General features: G+C 54.1%; 8 protein-coding genes across 8 annotated transcripts; 1 reads left to right on the forward strand and 7 right to left on the reverse strand.

The window, feature by feature from the left end:
• Positions 1-246: 246 nt before the first annotated feature.
• On the forward strand, positions 247-2,577 carry M406DRAFT_331144 (uncharacterized protein; the record flags this gene model as incomplete). The annotated part of the gene is made up of 1 exon (XM_040920599.1): positions 247-2,577. One exon carries the CDS (start codon positions 247-249, stop codon positions 2,575-2,577), a length of 2,331 nt encoding a protein of 776 aa, XP_040775788.1.
• A 243-nt stretch (positions 2,578-2,820) lies between these two features.
• Positions 2,821-3,860, reverse strand: M406DRAFT_331145 (uncharacterized protein; the record flags this gene model as incomplete). The annotated part of the gene is made up of 2 exons (XM_040920600.1): positions 2,821-3,218; positions 3,263-3,860. The coding sequence occupies 2 exons, from the start codon at positions 3,858-3,860 to the stop codon at positions 2,821-2,823; spliced, it is 996 nt and encodes a 331-aa protein (XP_040775789.1).
• A 1,622-nt stretch (positions 3,861-5,482) lies between these two features.
• Positions 5,483-6,885, reverse strand: M406DRAFT_356682 (uncharacterized protein). Its single transcript, XM_040923504.1, has 3 exons — positions 6,359-6,885; positions 5,790-6,285; positions 5,483-5,748 (listed from the first exon to the last, which is right to left on the reverse strand). The coding sequence occupies exons 1-3, from the start codon at positions 6,863-6,865 to the stop codon at positions 5,645-5,647; spliced, it is 1,107 nt and encodes a 368-aa protein (XP_040775790.1). The 5' UTR covers positions 6,866-6,885; the 3' UTR covers positions 5,483-5,644.
• Positions 6,886-12,177: 5,292 nt separating this feature from the next.
• On the reverse strand, positions 12,178-15,001 carry M406DRAFT_81044 (uncharacterized protein). The gene is made up of 2 exons (XM_040926013.1): positions 13,120-15,001; positions 12,178-13,011 (listed from the first exon to the last, which is right to left on the reverse strand). The coding sequence occupies exons 1-2, from the start codon at positions 14,658-14,660 to the stop codon at positions 12,717-12,719; spliced, it is 1,836 nt and encodes a 611-aa protein (XP_040775791.1). The 5' UTR covers positions 14,661-15,001; the 3' UTR covers positions 12,178-12,716.
• Positions 15,002-16,079: 1,078 nt separating this feature from the next.
• M406DRAFT_340358 (uncharacterized protein) lies at positions 16,080-17,138 on the reverse strand (the record flags this gene model as incomplete). Its single annotated transcript, XM_040921549.1, has 1 exon — positions 16,080-17,138. The coding sequence occupies one exon, from the start codon at positions 17,136-17,138 to the stop codon at positions 16,080-16,082; it is 1,059 nt and encodes a 352-aa protein (XP_040775792.1).
• Positions 17,139-17,807: 669 nt separating this feature from the next.
• Positions 17,808-19,454, reverse strand: M406DRAFT_351919 (MFS general substrate transporter; the record flags this gene model as incomplete). Its single annotated transcript, XM_040922657.1, has 4 exons — positions 17,808-18,364; positions 18,419-18,702; positions 18,786-19,169; positions 19,231-19,454. 4 exons carry the CDS (start codon positions 19,452-19,454, stop codon positions 17,808-17,810), a joined length of 1,449 nt encoding a protein of 482 aa, XP_040775793.1.
• A 1,629-nt stretch (positions 19,455-21,083) lies between these two features.
• Positions 21,084-22,118, reverse strand: M406DRAFT_70655 (uncharacterized protein; the record flags this gene model as incomplete). Its single annotated transcript, XM_040925364.1, has 2 exons — positions 21,084-21,277; positions 21,380-22,118. 2 exons carry the CDS (start codon positions 22,116-22,118, stop codon positions 21,084-21,086), a joined length of 933 nt encoding a protein of 310 aa, XP_040775794.1.
• Positions 22,119-23,035: 917 nt separating this feature from the next.
• On the reverse strand, positions 23,036-24,668 carry M406DRAFT_356683 (uncharacterized protein). Its single transcript, XM_040923505.1, has 5 exons — positions 24,479-24,668; positions 23,948-24,396; positions 23,814-23,897; positions 23,590-23,759; positions 23,036-23,530 (listed from the first exon to the last, which is right to left on the reverse strand). The coding sequence occupies exons 2-5, from the start codon at positions 24,194-24,196 to the stop codon at positions 23,515-23,517; spliced, it is 519 nt and encodes a 172-aa protein (XP_040775795.1). The 5' UTR covers positions 24,197-24,396; positions 24,479-24,668; the 3' UTR covers positions 23,036-23,514.
• Positions 24,669-25,339: the final 671 nt, after the last annotated feature.

Consider the following 25,339-nt stretch of genomic DNA (forward strand, 5'->3'; position numbering starts at 1 on the left):
AGAGAGAGGGACATCTCGTGAGCGATGATGGGTTGAAAAGACCGGGACTTTTGTCTACGGTTTTCTTTGTGGTGCGCAAGGCTACAACAGTGGTGCGATCAATGTCACCTCTTGTTAATATCCATGTCTTTTCTTTATTCTTTTGCTTCTTTTCTCTCTTCTCGATCGATCAGGAAGAAGCTAGCCAGCGACTGGATTGAGGGAACAGAATTTGTTCGTGTATGTGTCAATATACCCAAGAAAAAAATGGTCGAGGGTGAACCCGTCGCCGAGATGGAGGATAGCGACAGTGATAGTGTCTACATGGGACAAGATTCAGTAGGAACACTAGCTTCGCCGCCCCTCGACTATGTGGACTACGAGACAAAACCGTTGCCTGCCTTGCCGCTGCACAGGAGATCGTTTGCCTCCTCCTTCAGCGCGGAAATGGACCACGCTTCTATGTCGATGACCACCAGCGGCCGCGTCGTGGATGACAACAGGCCGTTTCTCTTCGACTGGGAAAAGGAAGAGGACGGCAGTTCAGTCAAGTTATACCAAGGTCTCACGTACCCCTTCAGCATCAGGCCACTAAGGATCAAACAGACGAGGCACGCGACTGAAGCTTTAGCAGCCTTCGAGGGGATGTCACGAGGCCCGGAACCAGGACCCTCTGTCCCGGACCAGGTGGTGGCAGCAGAAGCAGAAGCAGAAGCAGCAGCAGAAGCAAGCTCGGCTGCACTGCAACGCAACACAGCAGAACCAACTGCTTTGATTGTTTCGATGCGAGGCCCGAGGCCCGGGCAAGGGCAGGAAGCAGGTGGGCAACACACCTTCGTGGAACCTGCCGCTGCCAATAAAATCGTCATCCCGACCGCGCCGTCGGACGAGATCCTCTCTCCTCAGCCCAGGTCGAGTGCGCAGAGGATTCTCCAGATGGCTGTCAATATGAGCCCGGCGGGGATGAGGACGAGCTTTCCTCCAGGTACGCCGTCATTGCATAATTCGTCAACCAAGATCCGGCAGATCACCGGCCTTGATGTCGGTGCAAGGAGGTCGAGCCAGTGCCAGGCGTATACATTCGGAGAGGAGGAGAACGACATCGCAGCTTACCGACACGATGTGGCAGAACCTAACACATGTTACCATGAGTATGCAGAGAGCATGTCATCCGACCCGTCAGTGTGTGGCTACTTCCAGCAATCCTATGATATGGATAGTAGCAACGACAACGAGATCAGGACACCACTGACAACACCAAGGTTCGCCCCAACGACAAGGTCGTTCCCAGCCTTCCACCAGCCATGGACAGACGGCGACGAGCAACTCCCTCCACCACCTCTCCCAACGAACGCCCTCCGCCTGAGCAGATATGAAGCCGACGCTGCGTATGCCTCACCAGCCCCCCAACAGGAGAAGAGGGCGACGACGCCTGCTCCAACAGAAACAGGACCGCAGCGCCAGTCCTGGTACCAGCATCATCAACGTCGTCACAGCAGCGATGCAGACTCGATGAGCCTGTCGTCCTCAAGCGACGTGAGCGAGACCGAGATGGAGTTTGAGCCCACGGCTGCTGAACTCTACCACGAAACGGCGGTATCCATTGCTAGGAGCAGCCCGACCGTGACCGGAAGAGGACGCCTACGATCGTCCTCATCGCCATTATCACCACCATCACTACGATCGCCGCCACCACCACCACCACCACCAGGACCACTGTCCCAGAGCCTTCACCACCGTTGCCTAGGGAGGAACAGCAGTAGTAGCAGCGGCAGCAGCAACAACAACAACCACAACAATCGCCAGCCTGCCCCCGAGAGGAACTCCTGGGCACGAAGCCCTCGCGGCCCCAGCACGCCCAACCCAGGTCGCCCACCTTCCCTTGACCCCTTCCGCAGGAGAGACGGGAGCGCCGGCAGCGGCCTCTCAGAGCGTCGAGGCCGCCGTCCTACCCCTCTCAGCGCTACCGTGGTCCCCCACCCTTACTCGTCCTCGTCCTCCTCGACCTGGAAGACCCCACAGCGCACACCGTACCCAACCGTGCTCCATAGCAGCATCACCAGCAGCAGCAGCAACAACAGCAACAGCAGCCACATCCGCACGACGACATCAACAGAGGAGGCAGGCTTAGACGGCGGCCCGGGGGCCGGGGCGGCGCGGTTTTCGCTGCTGGCGCGCATCTTCACGGGCGGGAGCAGCGGCGTCACGACCGGCGGCAGCAACAGCGCCAGGACGAGCTTCAGTGCCAGCGCTGCAGGCAGCCGGCGCGGCTCGGCGGCGTCATGGGGTCCTGCGGTGGTGGCGGGGGTGGCGGCGGCGGCGGCGGAGGTGGACGCGGAGGCACCCGGTTCGGCGTGGAGTCCGGAGACGCCTACGCCGGAAAAGAGTGTGTTTCCTGGAGTGCTGGGAGGAGGAGGAGGAGGAGGAGGAGGAGGAGGAGGAGGCGGCGGCCTGATTGCGCGGACGCTGCATCATGCCAAGTCTGCGGCGGGTTTGCGGAACAGGGCCGAGAGGGCCGAGAGGGCCGAGAGGGCCGAGAGGAAGAGGGAAAGTTTGAGGGGGAAAATTCGAGTGGTGAGGCCATCGGAGGGGAAGTGAGGGAAGGAGTGAGTTGAGTCCCTGCCCTTTTTCAGTTTTCAGGTTTCAGTTTCATTTTTTTTGGTGGTTTTTTTTTTTGGGGGGGGGGGGGGGGGGTTGGTGTGTGTGTGTGTGTGTGTGTGTGTGTTTATTAGTATTTGTTCTTTGTATAGTATCAGGAGAAACGCAAGAGCATCCCACGCTAGAATAGACTTGTGAAGGAAATCATTTATGCTCTGTATATCCAGCTTCAGGCTTGGTAATCTACATGTTGGGCCCGAACACGTGGTGGTGGGTGAGGAGACCACGTTCGTGCCGAGACTTCTGGTCCTTGTACATCAGATAGATGGAAGCCATGCCTGACAACATCTTGCCAACACCCATATCTGTGCCATTGATATAGCACCGCACGGGACTGCGCTTGCAGTACTGATAACATTCACATGCATCAGCAACTTGGTGGGGGAGGAACCGGAATGCCTCCCGCAAGATTTCGGCCTTGTTAGGGCGGCCCTGATCATTGTCCTCATCGCCATCACTGTAGCGTTGCTGCACATGGGGCTGGACTGCCCCCGCATCCTCCTCCCCGTCGTCATCATCATCGCTAGTCGCAGCGGCTGCGTGGGCCCGCGAAGACATCAGGTCGGCCTGAGCTCTGTATTCTTCATGTTGAACCGTAGCGTCTGCCGATCCTCGCCCCTGAAACCGAAGCTATCGAGGGTCCTCTCAAAGTCGATGTCGGGAGGCGGCTTTCCCGACACCACCTTGCTCAGGAAGAAGGAGTGGTTGATGACACGGGTGACCTCGCTGGTGAGCTTGTCATCCGGTATATCTTCCTCAAGCGACTCGCCGAGGCACTCAGCCACGCGCAAGATAGCCTCGCCAGAGGCGGCCACAAACTCCTGGGCGGCCTTGCCACCCAGCTTGGCAATGTGGGGGTTGGGTGCGAAATCTGACATGTCCAGTCCGTCGGGGCGCGGCATCTGGGGTCCCAGGATGCTCCGGATCTGGTCCCAAGTGTCAAGAATGGCGGAGAGGGGCCGGGGTTCGGCCTCTGTGGTAGACCGGCGCAGGTATGCCGTCTGTCTCTTGAGGAGCTTTGCCGTCCGGCGCCGGGTCTGGTGGTATTCATGCGCCTGGAGGGCGCCAGGATCCTTAGTGAGAAGCTCTGCAAAGAAGCCAGGAACCGCTTGGTTGACTCTGGGTTGACGCCCAGAAATGCAAGAGTCTTGTGTTCCGAAACGTTCGCGCCCTCTCCGCCCTGAACCTCTGCCTATCTCTTCTTCGCCTGCTTGGGCTTCCATTCGGGACCGGTAGACATGTGGACAAGGACCCGGTAGACATAGGCTATGGCGGTGGCCTTGATGGAGACTGGTTGCGCCGACGAGTCCTGAAGTCGCTTTGGGAGGAGATTATTCTGAAGAATAGGCAGGTGGTTCAGGTCATCCCGCACTCGGTCTAGCTGTTGTGAGAGGTAATCCTGTGCCGCGTCTAACTTTTTGATGTTGATGTCTGAAGAATTGATGTATTGATTGTTGAAGGAAGAAGAAAAGAATCTAAACTGGTTCGGCCTGAGGGCCGAGATAAACAGAAACGTACGGACCAGCCGTGCTAATGGAGCTAATCGAAATGCCCTTTCCTCAACATAATCATAAGTGACGCGTCTGACTGACGAAACACGGAAATCTTTAGCTTCTCGAATCTTCCAACCTCACCACCTACATGAGGTTGTGGAATAAGTAAACTAATTCACAATAAAGCGAATGTATTGCCTCTACGCTCATCATTGGCAACAATGCTCTCGCAGCTCCTAAACTTTCACACGTTCAATACATGAGCACGTGACAAACCAACATCTACAAATACAAATCTGACATCTGCAATCGATCTGACCAACACACATACCTCAAGGCACCGGGATGCTACTCCCTATCTCCAGGACAGGGTCCCGCCACATCACATGTGTGAAAGAAACCGATCCTGTCGTTCATTCGTAATCAATAGTCAAAAGCCACCCCATACCACTTCAGGAAGGTGAGCAAAAAAAAAACCCCCCCGGAAGAACACTTCTACTCCCCTCTTTCCCCCTCCCCTTCGTCAGCCTTAAGAAGGTGGGGGCGGGTGACCTGTCGCATACAGTACACACACAACCCATTTGACGCGCATATCTCGTATTCAAAAAAATACCTTCTTACGTACCATTTCTTCCTGCTAGCGTGGAACCATGCATGGAAGGGGGAAATCGTGGCCAGAAAGGGAAACTTGGCATCTTATTCATATTCTCCCCCATCCTTCCCTCAAGAAGGCTTGCACAGGACAGGACAAGATGGGCGGATGGATGAACCCCGATGTCACGTAGCTTCCTTTAAAGTTTAAACCAATCTGACGAACCCAACCAAAGCCCCCCCCCCCATGTCATTCACGCCAGGATGTGAGATGCAAACTCTAAGTTTTGGAGGGCGAGGAGCGCGCCAGAAAGGATCGCCACGCATACCCCAAGGAAAGCACTAAAATATTACAGATAGTAGATGCTTGGATAGTTAGTAGGTGGTGAGAGGCCCCGATTAGATACTGCACAACCCTTTGGGGCCTTAACACAAAACGCCGAGCTCATTCCTGGTGCGCGGTTATCAATAGGCTTACGAACCAACAGCACGGAGTCTCGATGCTGATGCTTATGGAGGGGGCGGAATTTGATGATTGGTTGGTCTGGCGGTTGTCCTCGTCGGATGCTCTTGTTGCTGAACCTCACTGTGATCGTGTGTGCTGGTTTCAGACGAGTAGCAGCAGAATCGCATCTAATGACCAAGACATTAGAATTGAACCGCAGGTGGGAACAGATCATCACCGCGACGCATCGTACAGAGGTAGAGGTGGATGATTAGATGCGCATGTCAAGCCTTGTGACACACGTCACATGCAAAGACGAAGGGTATTTTGAAATTTAGTTTTATTCTTCTTCCTCTTTATCTTCCAGTATTAAAAAAAAAAAAAAAAAAGCTTCACCTTCGACGGCTCTACGCTTCTTTACCCACCCTCAAGCTCCCCTTCTTAAACCGTGTACCAAGGGAAAAAGGAGTGATCAAGTTTACTTGCTCGAGCAACGCCTGCACCTCTCTTTCTTTACACAGGAACGGCACAGCCGAACGAGGTGGCGACGGTGCCACCCGGGCCGAACAGGGCAATCAGGGACTCGATAGCAGCCCAGGCACCCATACCACAGCAGGCCAGACCACCGCAGCCGTACAGGAAATAGACGGTGTTGAAGTGCCAGTTGACGGTGTAGCCACGCCACCAGCGCTTGATACCTCCGTCGTGGCGGGTGGTAACGCGGGTGACCGGGTCGAAGCCCTCGCCGGGGAGCTTGGCGTCGACCTTGACGCGGTAGCCCAGGTAGAGGAAGGCGGGGAAAGTGTAGGTGAAGTTGAGAATCATCATCGAACCGACGATGGACGAAATTCCTGACAGGTTGGGCACGGCGGCGGCGACGACAAAGGCGAGGATCCAGTACAGGGGGCCCAGAGCGTACCAAAGCAGCTTGCCCTTCTTGCTGGTGATTGGGGGCAGGCCGAGGATCTCCTGGCCGACCTCGAGGTACACCACCTTCATGCCGACGTTGAAGTACAGGAAACACGCGATAAAGGCCGTCACCAGCGCGAACACGTTGCCCGTCACCTGGAGGCTCTTCATGGCCGTGACCTGGGTGATGCTAGACGACGAGTATTGGCCCTGTTACGAAGGAAAATGTCAGCCTCAATTCTCCCCACTATTAGCTCGCGCCATAGCAACAGACAAAACTTACGTAAAATCCGTAGACAAAGGCTCCGAAGAAGATGTAGACAATGCAGATGAAAGACTGGGCGGCGAGCATGCCCTTCCAGAAATCCCAAGGGTGACGCATCTCGGCGAGGAAGGCGACGAAGAGGAGGGCACCACCGTACGAGTACACCATGGAGTTGATACCAGACATGGTGGCAGCCGTTCCGTAGGCGGACATCTGGTAGGCATCAGGAGGGGGGCCGGCAAAGGTCTTGACGGGCATGACAGTGTTGATGAGCGTCGAGTTGAAGATGAACTGGTAGTCGATGCCGTAGTTGGCCGCGGCAACCATGACGATGAGGAAGGAGACAATGTTCATCCAGACGGACGCGTTGCAGAGCCATCCCAGGCGCTGCAGACTGCGGATCGATCCCAAGACGATGCCAAGAATCATGGTGATGATCATGCACACCATGTAGCAGATGTTGGGGTTGAGCTGGGCAATAATCTGTGCATTACCGACAATAATGACAGCGACGGTCATGAACATCTGAAGGGCCTGGAACACGTTGATGAAGTGGCGCCAGAAAGGACCAAAGACACGGAAGTATGTATCACCAAACGAGGCCATGGGGTAGTGCAGCGAGTCGAGACCGAGGAAGACCCTCCAGATCATCCAGCCCGAAGCGGCAGCCGCGAGACCGAAGAGAACGTACATGCTCACGCCGAGACCCCAGCCGACGTTGGCGAAGACGTAAGGGGTGCTGCCCCAGCCGAGAATGTCGGTGGTGATGAGGTAGAAGATGGTACCCCAGCTGGCGGTGCGCATGGCGCGGACAGGAGTCTTCCAGTCGTCATCCGCGACGACGCTCGAGCTGCTGGGGCTGACATCGCCGCCGTTCTTCTCGTCACCAACGGTGTTGGCGACGACGCCATTGCCTGTGCCCTCCTCCCTGGCGAGCTTTGCGGCCCGCTCCTCCCGCTCCTGGTGGACACCCTTGGAGAAACGACCCTTGATGAGCTTGGTGAAGCTCATGGGGCCGCGCTCCTCGATGTACCTCTTGTTCTCCTCGTGCTCTGCGGCACGCTGGAGCTCCGCATAGTACCTAGAGAAAGGGGGGGGGAAAAGAGACAAGGTCAACCTCAGGCCAGCAACACTCGAGTCACCACCACATACGAAGAAGTGGCACATATATATACTTACTGGTATTCCTCAAAGGTCACCGTGGGATCAACACGGGCCTTGAGGCCAAAGACGCGCCCGCCAGTGGCCTCGACCTTGTGCGGCAACTCCACATTCAGAGATGCCCGAGGGTCAGCCACGGGCTCGATTATAGTACCGACGGCCATTGTTGCTGTGCTCTTTCTCTCTATCTCTTTCCTGTCGCAGGATGGTATCAAAGACCAAGAGTTTGACTACACTTGCTTGTCAGGCAAGGAGTGAAAGAGGGAAGGAGGGGTGATGAAGAAAAGGGGGATGAAGGGAAGGAGGGGGGACGGAGGAGGAAAGAGGGGAGGGGCAATGGGACGTCGATCAGACATGTCCTGGCGAGGGCCTCAAGGTCTACTTGTACTGCAGAGAAGAATGGTCTCGGACGTCGCATTGCATGCCGCGCAAACCTTCAACAGCAGGGCGAGGCAGGACCACGTCCCAGGTCCCTTAGTAGGGTGGCAGGGTGGCAGGGTGGGCATGCTTGCAAGTCTGGGAGGGCAACCGCAACCTAGGATATCAGCGGGCCAACCAGGTGAATGGACAGGGGGGTGGACAGGGGGGAAGGTTGCGCCGAAGGCTTCGAGAACGTTGTCTTGGAGGTCTTATCAGTATCCCCGTCCCGTCCTCGGTGGACCACCTGCCATTCTTGGACATAAACCGCAGGCCTCGGCCCACCACTTCCGTCTTCCCAAGGACAGGCTGCCCATGGCTGCATGCATGCGTCGAGGGATCCTTGTCTGCCTGTGTGTCTCTCTGTCTGTCTCCCTGCCTGTCTCCTTCTCCCATCTTTGTTTCTTCTTCACTGGACGGGTCTGCACAAAGAAGGAGGAGGAGGAAGACGAAAAAGAGAGGCCATACCACCATCACGTTACCACCATGGCTCAGTCATTACTCAGTTTTGTACCATCTAATACAGTATCGCAATGCCTTCTGTTGGGGGAGGGATCATTCATGATGATGATCACCTGCTTGAGCTAGACTTTGCGCTGGTAGGTAAGAAGAAGGACGCCACATACGCGCACCGTCTACGGCAGGTGATTGATTTGGAAATGCCCACACACACAGATGCACACGCACACACACCTCCCTTCACGATTCCTTCTAGAAGCTCACACAACCAACATTGACTGACTGCAGTGCCAAGAGACGCACCTCCCGCAGGATTCTTTCTCCTTTCGTAATCCTGTACCAAATAGCCCCCGTAGCCCGACCTATAGTATTATCGCGTTATTACCACTGCCTAGGGACTGAAAGTGGCGATCGTGGCTGTAGGCAAAAGGCTTGTTCATCGCCTGGCGGCGGGTAGATAGGCCAAGCTTTAGACTTGGCGGACTTGGCCTGCACCCGTCGTACCGAAGGGTGGAGCCCACACGACGTGGATGGCGTCGATCAGACTAGAGAGAGAAAGAGAGGGATTAAAGACGGAACAGAGAGAAACAGATGCACGCAGGAGGATTTCTGTCGGCCCTTCATTCCTATCATGAGACAAACAGGACGAAGTCTTATCGCAAAACATCCACCCAGTCCCAATCCGATGCCTGGGTACTGTAAACTGGGGACGTATGTTTCGACCGATCTGAGCCGCTAGGACCTAAGGAGAATGAATGTCAGCCAGGAGGGAGCTGTCGTCGTCCAGATCGTCATCTCCTCCCCCCCCCCCCCTCGTCTCAGTCTCAGCAAATTTAGGTTATCACACTTATCAACAAGCGAGGTGGCGTTTGTCCACTAAGAGACGAGGGACCTGCTCCTTGTCGTCCTTCAGCCCGATATGTGGCCACCCTCCCATGCCTCCGTCATCTCGCCTGCTGTCGAATAGTGATAGTCGTCGCAGGAGCCAGAGCGAACACGAATGTACGCCGGGGCGGACATTGAGTACTAGGAGAAGGATTCAGGCGTCTTTCGCAATGCTCCTCGTCTCCTCATTGGCACATATACCCAGCAAGCGTAATACACACGCGCATGGGCACTGACTATGTATGCATCATCCATGCAATGCATCAATCAGGCAATGCACATTGCATGAGCGTGCCTCCCCTGCTGTGCCAAGGATGGCGGATGGCAACCCTCGCTCCCCTCCCCCGGATTACCTGCCTGCTGGATCGCCACGATCGAAAAGCCGCTGCCATCAAAGGTGGCGGAAGACCTTGGGGTCTTTTTGTCTCCCCAGCTGGGGTTTGGTGCTGCTGATCTGACGACGATCTCCAGGCGGAACGAGAGTCCAGTACTAGCAGAAGCCTAGGCCCTCAAGTGTGGCTAGGCACACCATACAAAGGAGAGAAAGTCCACACATCAAAAAAGACACGGCCGGACCCCGGGGCCTCCGAGCGGCAAACAGTATAGGGCTCTCTAAATTCGACCCTTTCGGAGGAATTGCCATCTGGGGCCAGCGTCCAGAGCCAATGGGTGGGTTCGACAAGCAAAAGCTGACCACCACACCACACCAGACAGACAGAGACAGACCAGAACGAGACAAGGCCGGGGGGAGGGATGGTGCAACATTCTTTCGTGCCTCAAACGGTCCCCTGGGGCCCTGGGGCTGGGGGAGCTTCCCATATGGGAAGCTGATAGGCCAGCTGACCAGGAAGGGGGGATTCCCAGCTGTCTGGGTTCATTTTCTCGTCGGTCGGTGCAGCAGTCGCGGAAATAAACCATGGTCAACTTCCGACATCCTCGTGTGCAATTTTGTGCGTTTTTGGCGCACTTGTCTCGCCTCCTCCTTCTCCTCCTTCGTCTTTCGCCCTCCCCGCACACCCAAGAAGCCCAGCCCAACCACAAGTCACGCGAGGCCTCGCTTGATCAGGCGGAGACGAGGAGGAGCAGCAAGAGTAAGAGGAGGCCTTGGTGCGGCCCGATTAGCGGCACCACTTACTCAGCAAGGTTTGAAATGATCGAGTCAGGGAGCTACAAGAAGAGATTGTTGAGCGCACAGCCTGTCTGGGGATTTTGATGTTTCGTTGGCCCATCTTGCCAGCTGAAATTTATTTGACAATTAAATTCTCGTGGGGGAATGGATATGCCGATCTTACCGAGCAAGAACGAACCGTGGAGACGACGACAGGGTCCTATGCAGAGAGGGGAGACGAGACAGAAACAAGGGAAGGGGCGGGGGCGGGGGCGGGGGGGAGGTGAGGGGCGGACGGGTCATTCTTTCCATTGACTACTGGGAATGCGTTACCATTACAGCATCTGTGTGTCGTTGGAGACGGAGGCATCCGAGGGCTAAAGCAATGGCCACCAGTACCACTATCGACAACCTCGGCAGCTCCCGAGCAATGAAGACGAAGAGAGAGAGGAGAATAAAAGAAGAAGAAAAAAGACGCCGTCTCAGATCAGTGTACAAGGGTCACCCCAGAGATTTTAGATGGGGTCATTAGGATGTTGACTTCCACTGCACCTTTCATCTAGTTGTTTTAGGCTATTACTTCCCACTCTCCATACATACTATTGTAGCGCTAGTATGAACCACTTAAGTAAGGTACGAAAGCATGGAGTTGCTACGTTACCACGGCACACGTCCGGGTAACGGCATAAATTGGATCATTAGTACCGCCGGTGGGATCACCACCAAAGTCTTACACTTTTCTGCTACTAGTAGTTGATGACAAGAAAAGGAAATCGACCGGGCTATCTCCGTCTCAGCATGGTTTCAGGGAATAAGCTGGATAGCAACCCGTTCTGTCCATCGTTATCTCGCCCTATCACCTGATCCATTATCATGAGAGTTATCATGAGAGTGAGCATCAGCACTTCTTCCTCCTTGTCCTCCTGCTCCTGCTCCCCCTGGGCCAGGTAGCGAGAGCCGCTCGGCTTCTTCCAACCGACGGATAACAAACTGTTGCTGCCACCCAGGCCGACAAAGTCGTGTCCTGAGTGGAGTCCGATCAATCATGGCAAGCAGCAGCCATGCAGTCAATTTTTATCCCAACGCCCACAAAAAAAAAAAAAAAGCTTCACCATAGGTACTTACTACCATATGTAGTTCTAGTATGTAGGGCGGGTTACCATCACACACCACACTGAAACTGGAAACATCCCTAGTAAATATTGTGTAATAGAAAACACTCCCCCGCATGCACTGATGTTTCGTACAACACGAGACCTTGTTAGACATCGCGGGGATGGTGTAGGGGTCCTCACCACAAATCCGGGAGATGAGCATGAACTCGGAGACTCCCATTGGTGCTCTTCTCGCGGGGTTGACAGGTTGATCACTGTCATAAATTAAAAATGATAATAAAGATACTTACGAGATGCAGAGCGGGACCGTGGCAGGTAATGAACGTGGTAGGATAATCCCAGCATTCCCACAAGACCCAAGAGGGCAAAAAAAAAAAAAAAAAAAAAAAAAAACCAACCAGAAAGAAAGGAAACTGATGTGGCAGGTCGGGGCACCAATCAAACCATTGTGATTCTCGTTCCAAGAACACCCTCGCCTCGGACCCCATGCTTCACACACGCACACATGAGACCACCTCAGACGTCCAAAGGCTACCGTCACAATCTTGATTTGATCCCATCATGTCGACCTGTTTCCACATTGCAGGATGGCCACGTGGATATTTGATGGCTGCCCCTTGCAGTAGAAGGCCTGCAAGAGCGGGATGTGATGCTGCGATGGGTGACTAGGTTACTGCTGCCCAGCCTTTGGTCCAGATATGATTTTTATTTGTACGTACAAGTATGTATGCGTATGTATAAACTGTACTTGAACATTCCCCCGTGAAGACCTTGGTAAACACGAGGGGCAAAAAGACTCTTGATGCCTCTCTATCCGTCTAATGCGTTGCCTATATGCTTTTTTCTTTCTTTCTCCTTTTACCCTTGCTTTCTTTTTCTGTGTTCACAAGAACGCCGCTTAATGCAACGGACTGTATTGAAAGTCGTCTAAGCCAGCCCAGGCCAGCCCAATGCCATCATATCGCCTGGAGTGAATGAGCCGGCCCGTCCACTCGCGGAGCCGCAGGAGGCATCCTCGGCCCTTCGGCTCACCATCACCCTTCACCTCACCTACGTCGCCGTCGCCGTCGTCTTCGTCTTCGTCCTCATATGTATAAGTTCCAATCATCAAACACGTCTCGCTGTCAGGGCTGTCCGCCCCAGTCCCACCATTGTCGCCAATCCCATGTCCTTGAGCGCGGCTCCTCCACCTCCTTTCTATTCCGCCGGCGCGAAGCGCGGTCCGGCTCTGCTACAGCCCGTCGCGCTCGATCTCGTAAAACAGGAGGTACACCTCGCGCTGCATGCCCAGCAGCTCCCGCGTGCTGGCCTCCTTGATCTTGTCGTCGCTGATGCGCCACCACTTGTCGTGCACCTTGCGCCTCCTGGCCGACGGCTTGCCTGTCGTGCCGTTCTGGCTGCCGCTGTTGCTGCCGTGCCGGGACGGGGACATCTTGGACAGCGTCGACTTGGCCGACGCTGCTATCGACCGGATGCTGTTGCTGTCTGAATCCTTCTCCTTGCTGGGCGTGGCGGTGCGGTCGCGTCTCACCGCACCGCCGCCGCCGCCGCCGCCGCCGCCGTTTAGGGCAGGAGAGCCGCGACGGCTGGAGCTCTCCTGGAGTGTCGTGTCCAGCGATGGCGTGGAGGTGGACGCTGGTGACAGCATGGACGGCGTTGCGGTGAAGGGCGTTGCGTCGCCCGAGAACTGTGCGGTGGGTTGTATCTGTGGTGTGGACTGTGGGCTTGCCGTCTTGCTGTAGACGCCCGACGGCTGGAAGGTGGTGGGGTTGGAATAAGGAGGGTAGACGTTCTGTCTCCTGAACGACTCGTAGTGGCCGCTCTGGTGACCCCCCTTGTGGGCGACGACGCCGAGCAGCTTGTAGTTCCTCCGCAGCAGCAGGCCCCCCAGCGGCAGCCTCTCGGGAAACGCGACCTTGGCCGAGTTCTTGAGCGCCTGTCCTGCGTAGATGGACCGGCTCAGATGGATGGCTAATATCTTGGGGAAGCGTGTGACCCTGGTGTGTCTTGCGATCTTGCGCCTCGGCGCGTGCTTGCTGTCGGGCAGGGGGACGTCCTCTGGGGGTGACTCCGGGTCCGTCTCGATCGCGTGTTGTAGTTTCTCTAGCGACGTCTGCGCGTGCACCTTGGCTTCCTCTGACGTCGACCTCGCCAGCTGGGCCTTGAAGATCTCCTGTGCGTGCACCAGCCTGCACTTCTCGCACTTGTAGTCGTCAATGTGCTCCGTCTTGAACATGCCGTCGAAGCACGCGTTCAGCGTGGTGGATGTCGCGCCGATAGGGACCGACAGCGTCAGGGTGCAGAATCGTGACCTGCTCGGCCTGGGCTTGAAGCCACAGCTCAGGCACTCGATCTGTGATTCCGTGACGCCCTCCATGGGAAAGCCGTCTTCTTCTTCTTCCTCGTTGTTGGGGGTGACGACCGTTGTCTTCGTGGTCTCGTGGTTTCTGTCGTGATTTTGGACTGCCAGCGCTGCTAGCCTCTCCTTCACAGCATCTTCATTGTCATCGTTGTCGTTGCCGTCGCCGTCATCGCCCGCTCTCTCCTGATTGGCCCTCCACTCGGCATACTTGCGTGCCCTATGGCCCGCATGGTACTCGTCGCAAAGCCTCTCGACAACGATCTGCAGGAACTCCTGGGCATCGTGCTGCTGCCTGCTAATGTTCTGCTTGAAGGCGCCCTCCAGCACGGCGACGAACGGCGCGGCGGTGATTGTCTTCTTGTAGATAGGCCTCTCGTTCAGCTGGTCGAGCATCTCCTTCAGGCCCTGTGTGACAAGTCCCCTCTGCTGGCCGGCGATGAGGCCCTTCTTCACGGGTGCGGTCCTCGCGCCCTCGCCGTCCTCCTTCCAGTCTTCGGGCACAGTGACCGTGTAGGCCGACCAGTCTCCGACACTCCGCCTGTGCATCTCCCGTATCAGGTACACGCGTAGGTCGCCCAGCCCGGCGAGGGCCTGCAGGATGGAGTTGATGAAGCAGTCGTTGGCCGGGTTGACGAGCCCGACGACACCTTTCCTGCGGCTGCTGCCGCCCTTCAAGAAACTGGCTCCTGGGGTAGAAGGGCCGGGCGGGTCATTATCGAGGAAGTAAGTGGGAGCGAAGACGTAGATCAGCGTCGCGGCGGCCAGAGAGGCCCCGGCCGCGTAGGCGGCGACGGTGAGGGGCTTCTCCGGCATGGCCTCGCGGGAAAAGGTCGAGGAGAGTTCGTTCGGTCGTTCGTTCGGCAGACGATGATGTATATATGGTGGGTATGTATGTGCGTGTGTGCCTCAGGCGTTGAGTACTTGGGGCCTTGCTCGCTGGCTGGGCTTGCGCTGTCTTGTGAATCGGGGGTCCTCGTGGTTGTCAATGGTTCGCGTCGCGGCAAGAGGAGGAGGAGGGGTAGAAGAACAAGGTTGTTCTCGCTGCGACGCGCTCTGTAGCTCTGCTATGAGGTTGCCGCTCAGCAAAGACGACAAAACCACCTTCTGCTCCTCTCACAGCAGTTTTCATGTGGGCATTGGACCGAGCGAGTCAGTCTGGAAGTGGTATGTAGGTACTAAGTTTGGAGGACAGGGGAGGTAAGCCGTAGTTGCGGGCCTGTTCGCGAGATACAAAACCCACGATGATCTTGGAAATATTGTAGGAGCAAAATTCAAGACCAAAAGCAAAAAGACTTTTCTTGTTTTTTCTTTTTTTCTTCTTCTTCCCTGTTCGTGTACATACTATGCTTGGTAAGAGATCAGCGGCCTTGTCAATTGGCACAAGCAAACGCCATTGCCGAGGATGTTTGGTGGGTGGAGCGCTCTCTAATGTTCACCATGATCCAAATACGAGTGTACTGTAGTCTAAGTGAATTAATATGCTCAGTGGATGTGTGGGGAGGAGGGGAACGATAATGCAAATGCAATGGCACTGCACGGATCCTCAGCTGTAAGTAGTAGTGACTAATTGATCAACTCCGAATTTATTTTTCGAGACAAGAGCGGGGCCATTCGTCGGCCATTCGGTGTGTAGGTGGACCCGGGGCATCGTCCATCGTAGCATTTCATATAATTGAGTGTGGTAGTATTTCCATCAGAGATACTACATGCTGTATTAAGTTGCATACTTGAACCCTAAAACAAGATTGGGCTGGTCAATGAGAAAACTCAAATCACCAAGCGGTAAGTCAACAAGAATATTGACATAAATAACAATTCAGACCCTTGGACACAGACATGTTGTTGTCACCTGTTGGTTGGATGTCATGTGAACACGCGAAGTGGCCTCCGTCTGCTGCGATTCCATTTTCGACCAGCAAAACGAGAGAGACAACATACGAAAATTGTACTCACAGCATATAATTCGGTGTAGCTACTATCACAGTACAGCTTTATTTTGGCCAATTGAATATTGAGATCGTTGACGGTCTACGCATAAACAAATGATGATCATGGTCACTTCATATCATTCTGATTGTCTACGTATCTACTCCCCTGTTGCTCCTGTCCCTATTTGCAGGGTTGTTGAGCGACACGATGGCCTCCCTGTCTGGCTTATGGAACATGAATGTAGAACCTCTGGTCATCAACAAACAGGGCTCTACATACACACACACAAGGCAACCGGGCTGCTCAGACGTATAGCTCAGAGGCCTGCGCACCCTCCTCGCCTGCAGACATATCTACCCGCCTTGGTCCGACCGGAGTCCCCTCCCAGCTCCAGAGCTCGTCCCTCAGCGCCGCCGCCTTAACCCATGCCCTACACAGCTCAGGGTGGCTCTCGTCACCGTAGAAGCTCACCGGCACATCGTATGCCACGACGTCCACCAGGTTGCTAGGGTCGATCTGCCCCCAATTCGATTCCCCAGCCAATTGGTCCGGATGCATCATGGAGACGTTCACCAGCACGACCCGCAACGGTCTCGGGAGCTCGCCCTCGCGGTGAAGACCCAAGTAAGCTCTCTTCATACACACCTCTTCCAGAGAGTCCGCCCGCGTGAGCACAACCTGTTCCAGCGCCTCCGTGCCCCGCACCGCCTTCCAAAAGTTCTCGTCCGCGTTCACCTTGTCCAGCGCGAGCCTCTTCAACCGCGGCCAAGCCCGCCACGGCTCGGGCTCGGGGATGTCCTCATTCTCCTCTTCGCCCACTTCCATCGTGTACAGGAACAGCTCGTCGCGCAGGCTCACCAGGTCCTCGAGGGCCGTGAGCGCGAGGAAGGCCTCCCGCAGCGTCCGGCGCACGCCACCCGTGGCGTAGGTCGAACGTATGCTGTGCAGCGGCATATTAATCACCAGGCGCGTAAGCGTGGTGTGCACACGGCCGAACAGCGTGGCAATCTTATGCACGATCGCTGCATCATTTGCGGTGCTCCGGTCGAAGGGTGCGAGGTACAGGGCCGTGATGGGCTTTAAAGATCTGGCGTCGTCGTCTTCAACACTGCTCCTGGTTCGGCCGCGGGTGGCCTCGATGCAATACAGAAGCTGGTCCAGCCGCAGTCTAGAGTTTATGTAGACGCAGTGCTTCCGTAGGTGGTTCGACGCCACAGTGTATGTTCCCCTGCAGACCCGTGTGAACGAGAGGAGGGTTTTGGTCGTTGGGTGGGACGGTTTGAGGACGCAGCGGGGGTCATCCACCAGCTTGTCGACGATGCAGAGTACGATTTCTAGAGGCAAACCTGAGACTTGAGACATTTTCACCTTCTCAATCCTCAATCCTCTCTCCCTGGTAGAAAACAAAGTGTTCAGAATAACCAAGGTGTACAAGATGAGTTGATGTAAGTAAGTCAAAATCGTAAATCAAACCAAGCTTAGCCCCTCTCAGGCTTCAAATGCAGCCAGCAAGGAGCTGCTGGACAGAATACATATATGTGCATATATATATGTAGACAAATTTTGGATGCAGTGCCCATTCATGCAGTCTGCATGAGAAAATCAAGGAGAGTCTCCCCACGTTGTGACAGGCGCAATGAGCTCCATGCCTTCCCTCAGGAACTCCCTGAAGTGACAATGGAAGTGACTGTTCTCTACTTAGTACCTGCTTCAAGTATTTGGTCTACAACCCTAACCCCACTAACTCGCTCTTTGACGATAGTCCTCCACCCTCATCACTGGTTTTTGGGTTTTTTTTAAGAGGGTATGAATAATTCTGGGAGCTCTGAGAAAAAATAAGAAGAGAAAAGAATATGACGAGAAGGGAAAAGTTGTACTGCTACGATTCACTGAGCCATGAAGCTTTTTTATGTAAGTATTGATCGAACCTCCTTAAACTCAAGCCCCAAATCTAGATTGTCTCCACTGCAACAAAAGGTAGTGACTAAACTCTTTGAACAAACCTCCACCTCCCCATCTTCACCATCATCCTTACCACGACGCAGTCTCATATTTACTCCTAGCCCGAATCTCCTTGCCATACTTGAACAGCACCCACGGCACAGGAAGTAGCGCCACGGCGATGAATCCCAGAAGCGAGCTCGCCCACCCAATCCCGAGGCGCTCGTACATCTGCACCGTGAAGAGCGGAAACGCCCCCGCCAGCCCGTACCGCGCAAGGCTGTTGGCGCTGGCAGCCGACGCCACCGTCGTCCCGTGGTACGTGTCGACCATGTACTGCATCGTTGTCACGAAGAGGCAAATGTTGCCCCACGCAAACGGCGCGATGGCCACGGCCGGGCTCGCCCAGTGGATGTCTGGCCTCGCGGTCCAGCCGAACCAGAATACTCCTAACGGGATCCCCAAACTGCCTATCATGGCCGGCACGAGGCGCCACTCGGGAGGCACCTGATGGGGCGGGTGTCTTGGGATCTGCGGCCTGTAGAAGAAGATATCGCACAGCACAATGGTCACGAAGCCGAGGAGACAGCCGACGACGATGCTGATGTAGACCAAGCCCGTACTCTCAATGCCAAAGTGGTACACGCCTTCAAAGACGTACGGTATAGAGGCGAAGAAGCAGAACAGCGTGGCAAACTCACACGCCACATACAGGCAGATGAAGGTAACGATGGGCTCCGTCAGCAGCATCATGACAGGCCGGACGAGCGCGATCACGATGAACACCTTGACCTGGATCCAGATGGGTGTGGACGGCGGCTGGGGGAGGCCTAGTTTCTTTGCCTTGCGCCGCTTCAGAACTGGCGCGTAGGTTTCCCGCCCGAAGGCAAGCCCGACGAGGAGCGCCTGGACGAAGAAGAAGAGCATCGTCCATTGTGTCCATCGCCAGCCTTTCCTGTTCACCACGAAGGCACCAATCAGAGGTCTGGCAGCCACAGCCTGTATGTCAGCCTCAACATCACTTGAAATTCTGGGATCTAAGATGACGAGAAACACAGAAATACTCACGCTATTCCTGGTCCTAGGAAGGGCATCAATACGAACAGTGCAGAAGGCGGACCCCTCTGCACCGGTTTGAACACGTCGTTGAGCAGCCCAGCGGACACCGCAAGCGACGGTCCGAAGCAGAACCCCGCCAGGAAACGCAAGATGCATAGTCCTGCAAAATTATGAACGAGTCCCACGCCAAGCGTGAACAGCGCACCAAGAGTCCCCAGGCCGATAAACGTAGAATACCTGCCCACGGTTTCAGAAAGCGGTCCGCCCAGCACCGGGCCCAGGCCAAGCGCAAAGGTGTACAGCGACAGCGGGACGATACTCTGCGTGAGCGTGATGCCGAATTCCTCCTGCAGCTGCGTCGTCGCGGGGGCCATGATGGACGTCCCCAGGGAGCTGGAAACGGGTCAGACAGGTTCCGCTGAAACAAGCAACGCAAACGCCGGCTCATACTCACGCAATTATGGCAAAGGACGAGATCATGGCCACCTGGGCCCACTTCTTCCTCCCAGGCCAGTTGTATGGGTTCTCGGGGTCTTTGTCCCAGTCCCACGCCCTGTTGTTGTTGTTGTTGACGTCAAATGCCTGAGTCTTCTCATCAGTACCAGAATCCCCTACCTGGACATTTTCTATGTCCCCATAGACCACAGCATCCAATTCTGTGTCCGACGTGGCTGCCATGATTGTGGTACTATCATCAGACAGATCTTGTGCTGCCAGGCTATTGCCAGTTCTGCCCGAGAGATCCTTCTCCGTAGTCCCAACATCCATCCTCGATGTTCGTCGGCAAAAGATGTCTCGATGCACGGTAATAATTTCACAGTGAGTGAAAAGGGGAAAATATAGTTTTTTTTGGACTCCTGGGCCACTTGAGAACCAAGACTCAGGAAAAGGCCTTGGGGAGTGTCCGACTGATATATATCATCACACCTGACGCAGCCTTCGGTCATAAAAGAGCAATTTGTCAGTTGTTGCAAAAAAGATTATTACGTGCCATTCATCAATCATTTCTTTACTTCTTCTTAGATCCACACAGCAGCTGAGTAGTCTCATGGCTAGAGATTGCGGCCACATTGGGGGCGCCATGATGTAGGCGTGATCCCATAGCACTTTGTGTCACACAAACTCACTGATGGGCAATCCATGTTAAGGTGGACGAGGTACTAGAAGCTAGGCGGTGTAGGGAGATGTTCATCTAATCAGACAAATAATGCTTGCGGGACGGGAGTGTTGCTTGGGGCCGAGGCTGGGCTGTTGCAAGTTTAGGCCAGCATGTTTAATAATCACAGCTCCAGATCCCAAGCAAGGGGAATTCGGCAATGTGTTTGATGCCTCAATTTTGGCATTTGATTGTGTCATGATCTTCTCTATCATACAAGCAACTATTCTGTACAGTAATCCAACACGCTGCTGATACGCTCTTTTCCTCTACGTGTTTCTTTTCCTTTCCTTTTTCTTCTTCCCAATTGCCTGGGCCCCCCTGCGCTAATGTTTCCTCCTACCTGAGGGGCTACAGCACGCTGCTATGGTCCGCACCATTCCCCAAAGCCCCAAGAGCTCTAGCACAATTGCCCCTTGGTGATGGCTTTGTCGAGCAGACATAGCTCCCAAGAGGTGCATCTCCTCTACTTCCTCTAGCTCATCCGACGTCGAGCTGCCCTCGTCAATGTGGTACCATGGGAGTATCGCTCTGGAGTTCCTCTTCTTCCTCCACTTTCGGGCAATGCCTCCTCTCAATCTGGAAGACCACCTCAGTGGTACCACTGCACAAGCTGGAGTAGTACCCAAGACCATTTCAGCAATTTCCTCATCTCCTTTCATACTGGAAGGCCACTCCAATGCTGTTGCTGCAAAAGTATGAGATGTAACAAAAGACCTCCTTCTGTCTTCATACTTGTCACAGTTGTCGTTGAAAACATCCCGACCCTTCTCAATGATGACTCTATCGAGCCTCGAATGCTTTGGTACCCTCCGTCCTCTCGTCATGTATGCAAATTGCTGCTCGCCCCACTAGTCAAGCTGTGTTGTAAGAAATTCCGGCTCAACCAGATAATGCTCAGCACCACCTGGCTCAGTCACCACAATCTGTGGACCAAAGTTGGTATCATCTGGATGTTGCGAGAACACCCAGCCACATTGCTGCAGAAGCTTTGTCCTTCGAGGACGCGGAGCGACTCTTGGGACCAAGTTCTCCCACTGGTGGCGTTGATGCTGGACAGTGTAGTGATGTCTCTGTCTGGCGGCCTTCTTCTCCAGTCTTCTCCTTCTCCATGGGTTCTCCACAGAGGGCACCTCGCAGAGTGCGGAATTCTATTGCGCATTTGGCTCAGGCCTGCCCAAGGCTACTGCAGGCTCCTTGGACAAGGCTTTGTACCAGACAGTACAGTTCATAGAGTTGATGACAAACTCGTTCTGCCAAGTGATGGCCAGCCAGAGGTGGGAGTCCGACATCACAGACGACGAGCCACTCGAATCATGGATGCCAGGGATGAAGGCATGGTTGACTACATGTGCCAAGAGTTAGTCATTGTCATGAAGAAGGCTTTGAGAAAGGAGAAAAGAAACTAGCCCCAGGGAAGGGGTGGTCTCAGTTTACCAGCACTCACTCGTCAAGTCAGCAATCCACTCGCGAATTCGCTGTGGCATACTGTCATTGGGAATGATTGTCCATTCCTCCGACTTGTCGATTGAAGTTATGCTGTACTTAGCATCATCCTCAACCACACGCGTCACCTTGGCGATGCAATTTGGAAAGTCCTTAAACAGTTTCAAGATGTGTTTTTTCTCTGCCTCCTCCGCCTTGACAAGTTCACCACCATTGCCGTTGGACGAGGAAGCATCATGCTTCAAGGTGTTGCTGTCGTTCTTTTTCATCTTGTCAAAGAAGGAGCGAGCGCTTCCGTTCTGGTTCTCCTTGTTCCGTCCGTCGGTGTTACCCTTGCCATTGGCGTGGTCGTTACGGTTGGAGGAGGTTGATGAGGGGGAGGGGACGATGAGCTCGGTTGAGGCATCACTGACAGAATTTACACTGCTCCTGGTGACTTTATTCTGGAGGGGACGCGTCTTGGGTATGTCGAGCTCTTCGCCGTCGGAGTCGAGGAATTGAAGATCTGCCGACCACGGGCCCTCGTATGGATGGCCCTTAGCAAAAAGCTCCGCCCTCAGCTTTACGGACACGACGACCTTGTCGGATGCCTGGACATCCGCGTTCTCGGTCTCGTTTGTCTCGAGGAGGTACTGCTCCCACTTGCCACCGGGGCCGGCGTCCGCCTCGGTCAAAACATCCTCGATCTCGAATTTACATCTGCTGCTAAACTTCTCGACACCCTCACCGATGCACCCCATGGCTTGAAGCCGGCAGTTCAGCGTCGAAGACCTGGCTGTCAACCAGTTGGGAGGCTTGCAGAAAGGCTCATTACTTTTGTTGTGATGGAGGACTGTCGTCCGAAATTTGGAGAGCTGAATGTGTGTGGCTGATTGACTGTAACGTTGCCTCCAGGATCGGACCATTTTGACGAGTATCGAGGGTGGATGCGATGGGATGAGCTTCAGAAGAATGAGAGTTCGGTCGTTGACTGCGGTTTGAACGAGTGTGGACACCAAGCAATTAATGTTAGGTCAGGTACCGATAATCTTCTATTTATTGTCGCGGTCAAATCAGATGGCACTCGAATGAAATACTGTCTGCGGTCTGTTTGAGGTGAAGTTTCTGCAGTTTTTTGGTTTTTTGTTGTTGACGATAATGAACGCGGAACGAGCGTGGATGGCCAGTATTGTAGTGCTAGATAGCGCATCGATGGTCTACCTGACGCGGAGCAGGTCTTGGCCCTTGATGTTCAAGCAGGCACTGTACTTGGTACTATGTTGGTAAACGAAAGGATGATCGAAGAATGAGTATGTGGGAAGATGGGTGAGAGGGTTGGGCGTGTTGAATTTATATGGGTAGCGAACGTGATTGGGGGCACGAAGAAGAGAGCGCGATCGAAGCGTTTTAGGTCAACTTTGGGAGGAAAAGAGCTACGGGTGTGATCTCGTCATACTCGTTGGAAAGAGCCTCGATGGGGGCGTGCTAAGAGCGAGTCGACACGCCTAGTAGTTCTAAAAGCACTATGTCTACGTCAAATGATCTTCAGACCAGCTCCTTTAGCCTTCTTTAAAAGGCGATTCCTCCTAGCAAACGAGAAGGATATGGCTTCTTTTCCTCTACACTTCGCTAGGGCGGGACGATACCACCACCATCAATATCAAAAGTTGAGTTAGGACGGTAGTGCAAACCAGACTGGTTGATTTATTATTTTTAAAACCGACGACTGGCCCTAGTCGCGACGGCCCGAGTGGTAGATCGTCTCTATGATCAACCAGACCAGCCACCAGTATGCACGTACGTGCAGACTTTTTTTTTTGAAGATACTCGGGTATTTCCTCCATGCTAGATGAGCTTGCGCCCGAAACTGGTTCCCTATGCTCATCTACTGTAGATGTGATGTGCCAACCTCCTACCCAGAGTCCTAGCCCATAGACAGTCGTTCCCTAGTGTAGATATCGGCCACGCAAGATTCAACGAATATCAGAGCGGGTCTCTTTAAAATCAGTGTCCTTATGCGCAAGTCACGCTACTGAACAGCCATCCTCCGGGAGTTGAGACACCGCAATCGCCGTAATTTATCAGTCAAAGTCCGTATCAAGCGCTGCGGAAATTGACCAGAACACTTTGTTTCCTCTCGACTCGAGAGTCCAGAAATTATTCTGCCAAAGGTCTGCATTTAATGATTGTTAGCAAACCTTCTCTAGAACAAGATAGAAAGGGCCCAAGTACCCAAGGTAGTCCTCATTCATGGTGCCAACTGCCCACATCTCAGTCACCTCAGTTCGGATACCAATGAGCTTGAGGCGGATGTGGGTGCCAGGCTCAATTGTGAGGCCTTCGTGGTCAGTAAACTGGGGAGGGGTAGCATTGGCGTCATAGACACAGTTCTTGGGGATGGACTAGAGGAGTGTTAGCTGCAGTAGGGAAAAGCATGCCCTATCGCCCTAGCTTACATGGTTGGACGTGAAGATCATGAGGGGACCAGCTTGGGCAAAGAAGCCATGTGTGTTGATGGAGTTACCAACAACAGCATCAACCTTGACACGTGTCAGTATGCCTCAGCAAGCAAATTCTCCAAACATCATACCGTCTCGCCCCTGAAGGGTCGCCACACCACAGCTCGATAGCCCACAGTAAACTCTGCAAGTCCACTTCCAGGGAGGATGCGACCCTCAGAGATGTCGAAGGTGTCCATGATGGTGATGATGAAGTAGTTGCCAGCACATGTGCCCTCCACATCTTTCAGGAGCTTGGTGGTGACCAGCTCATGCATGTTTCGGCCAAAGTAGGAGGGGTGCAGCGTGACATGACGCGTGAGGTTGTACAAGAAGAACATGTTGTTGGCCTTGATATTCGTTCGTCTCCAGTGTTGGGAAGTCAGCTGAGGTTCAGCTTGGGGTGGCACAATAAAGCAGTCGCGCAGTCGCCTTCTTTCTTGTCTTCTATCGCTTGTGTGTGTGTATGTACGATTCGAGTTGAAGCGGTGGGGTTGAAGTCGCGTCAGATCGAGCGGACTCGCCGTAGGTGGAGGAGGGACTGGCGAAGGGATCAGATTACATGTCCAGTTCGAGCTGATGGTAGGAACAAAGAGAGATGCATTGCGACAGAGATTGCTCACAAGAAGACAAGGCTGAAATGCAACAGACCACCCTCGAGGCGGTAGTAACCACCTCAGAGAACAGAAAGTCGCTCTAGGAAAGTCACTGTTCAGAGAATCAAAAGGTCAAAGGGACTGGTATGTGATGGTAAGGATTGGCTTGGAATAAGAAGGCGTTGTGGCTGGCCACAAGAAGGACTGGAAGGGAGGTGGAGAGCAGGCCTTACACATGTGCAGGTGCAGCAACAGGATTGTGAAAGTTCGAGACCTGAGGTCAACAGCCGTCGGCAACCTTGCAGATGCTGACAGGGATTAGTGTCTCGTCAGCTCTTCTAGAATTAAGCTAGGTCCACAAACAAGTTCACAGTAATGCGGGGCTAGCAGATGCCCATAGATTGCTCCAGCAGACTCTGTTAGTGCATTTGAGCCCCTGTAGCACAGTGAACTGTGAGGCTCTGCTAAGGGTTGTGCAAGGGTTATGTGTTGGTTTGGACCTCTGAACAGCATCTGCCATGCCATGAACTGATATCCGCTGTGTAACTTCTGTGTAGAGATACCTGCAGCATTTGCAGGAAGAATGTCACTTTGTTTGCAGCACCTTCAAGATTCTGAGCTACTATAACCACTCAAAGTCCAAGCAGGATTTGGGCAGCTACTTATGTGTGAGGAGTATGCTGGCCTTCTCAAAACGCAATGTCCATCTAGCATTATGCATAGTATTTGGTGGCTAATGTACTGGCCAGAATTTGCTGAGGATATACTGGATGCCATCAATGATGCATCAATTGAGAAGCAGTACCCGCATACTATGTGCACTGAATGTACGGTATTCAACCCCTGGTCTTGCGGGCGAGGTGCTTGACCCACTAGAACCCCGCCGAT

The sequence above is a fragment of the Cryphonectria parasitica genome, assembly GCF_011745365.1.
Source record: "Cryphonectria parasitica EP155 unplaced genomic scaffold M406scaffold_5, whole genome shotgun sequence".
NCBI classification, from domain to species: domain Eukaryota; kingdom Fungi; phylum Ascomycota; class Sordariomycetes; order Diaporthales; family Cryphonectriaceae; genus Cryphonectria; species Cryphonectria parasitica.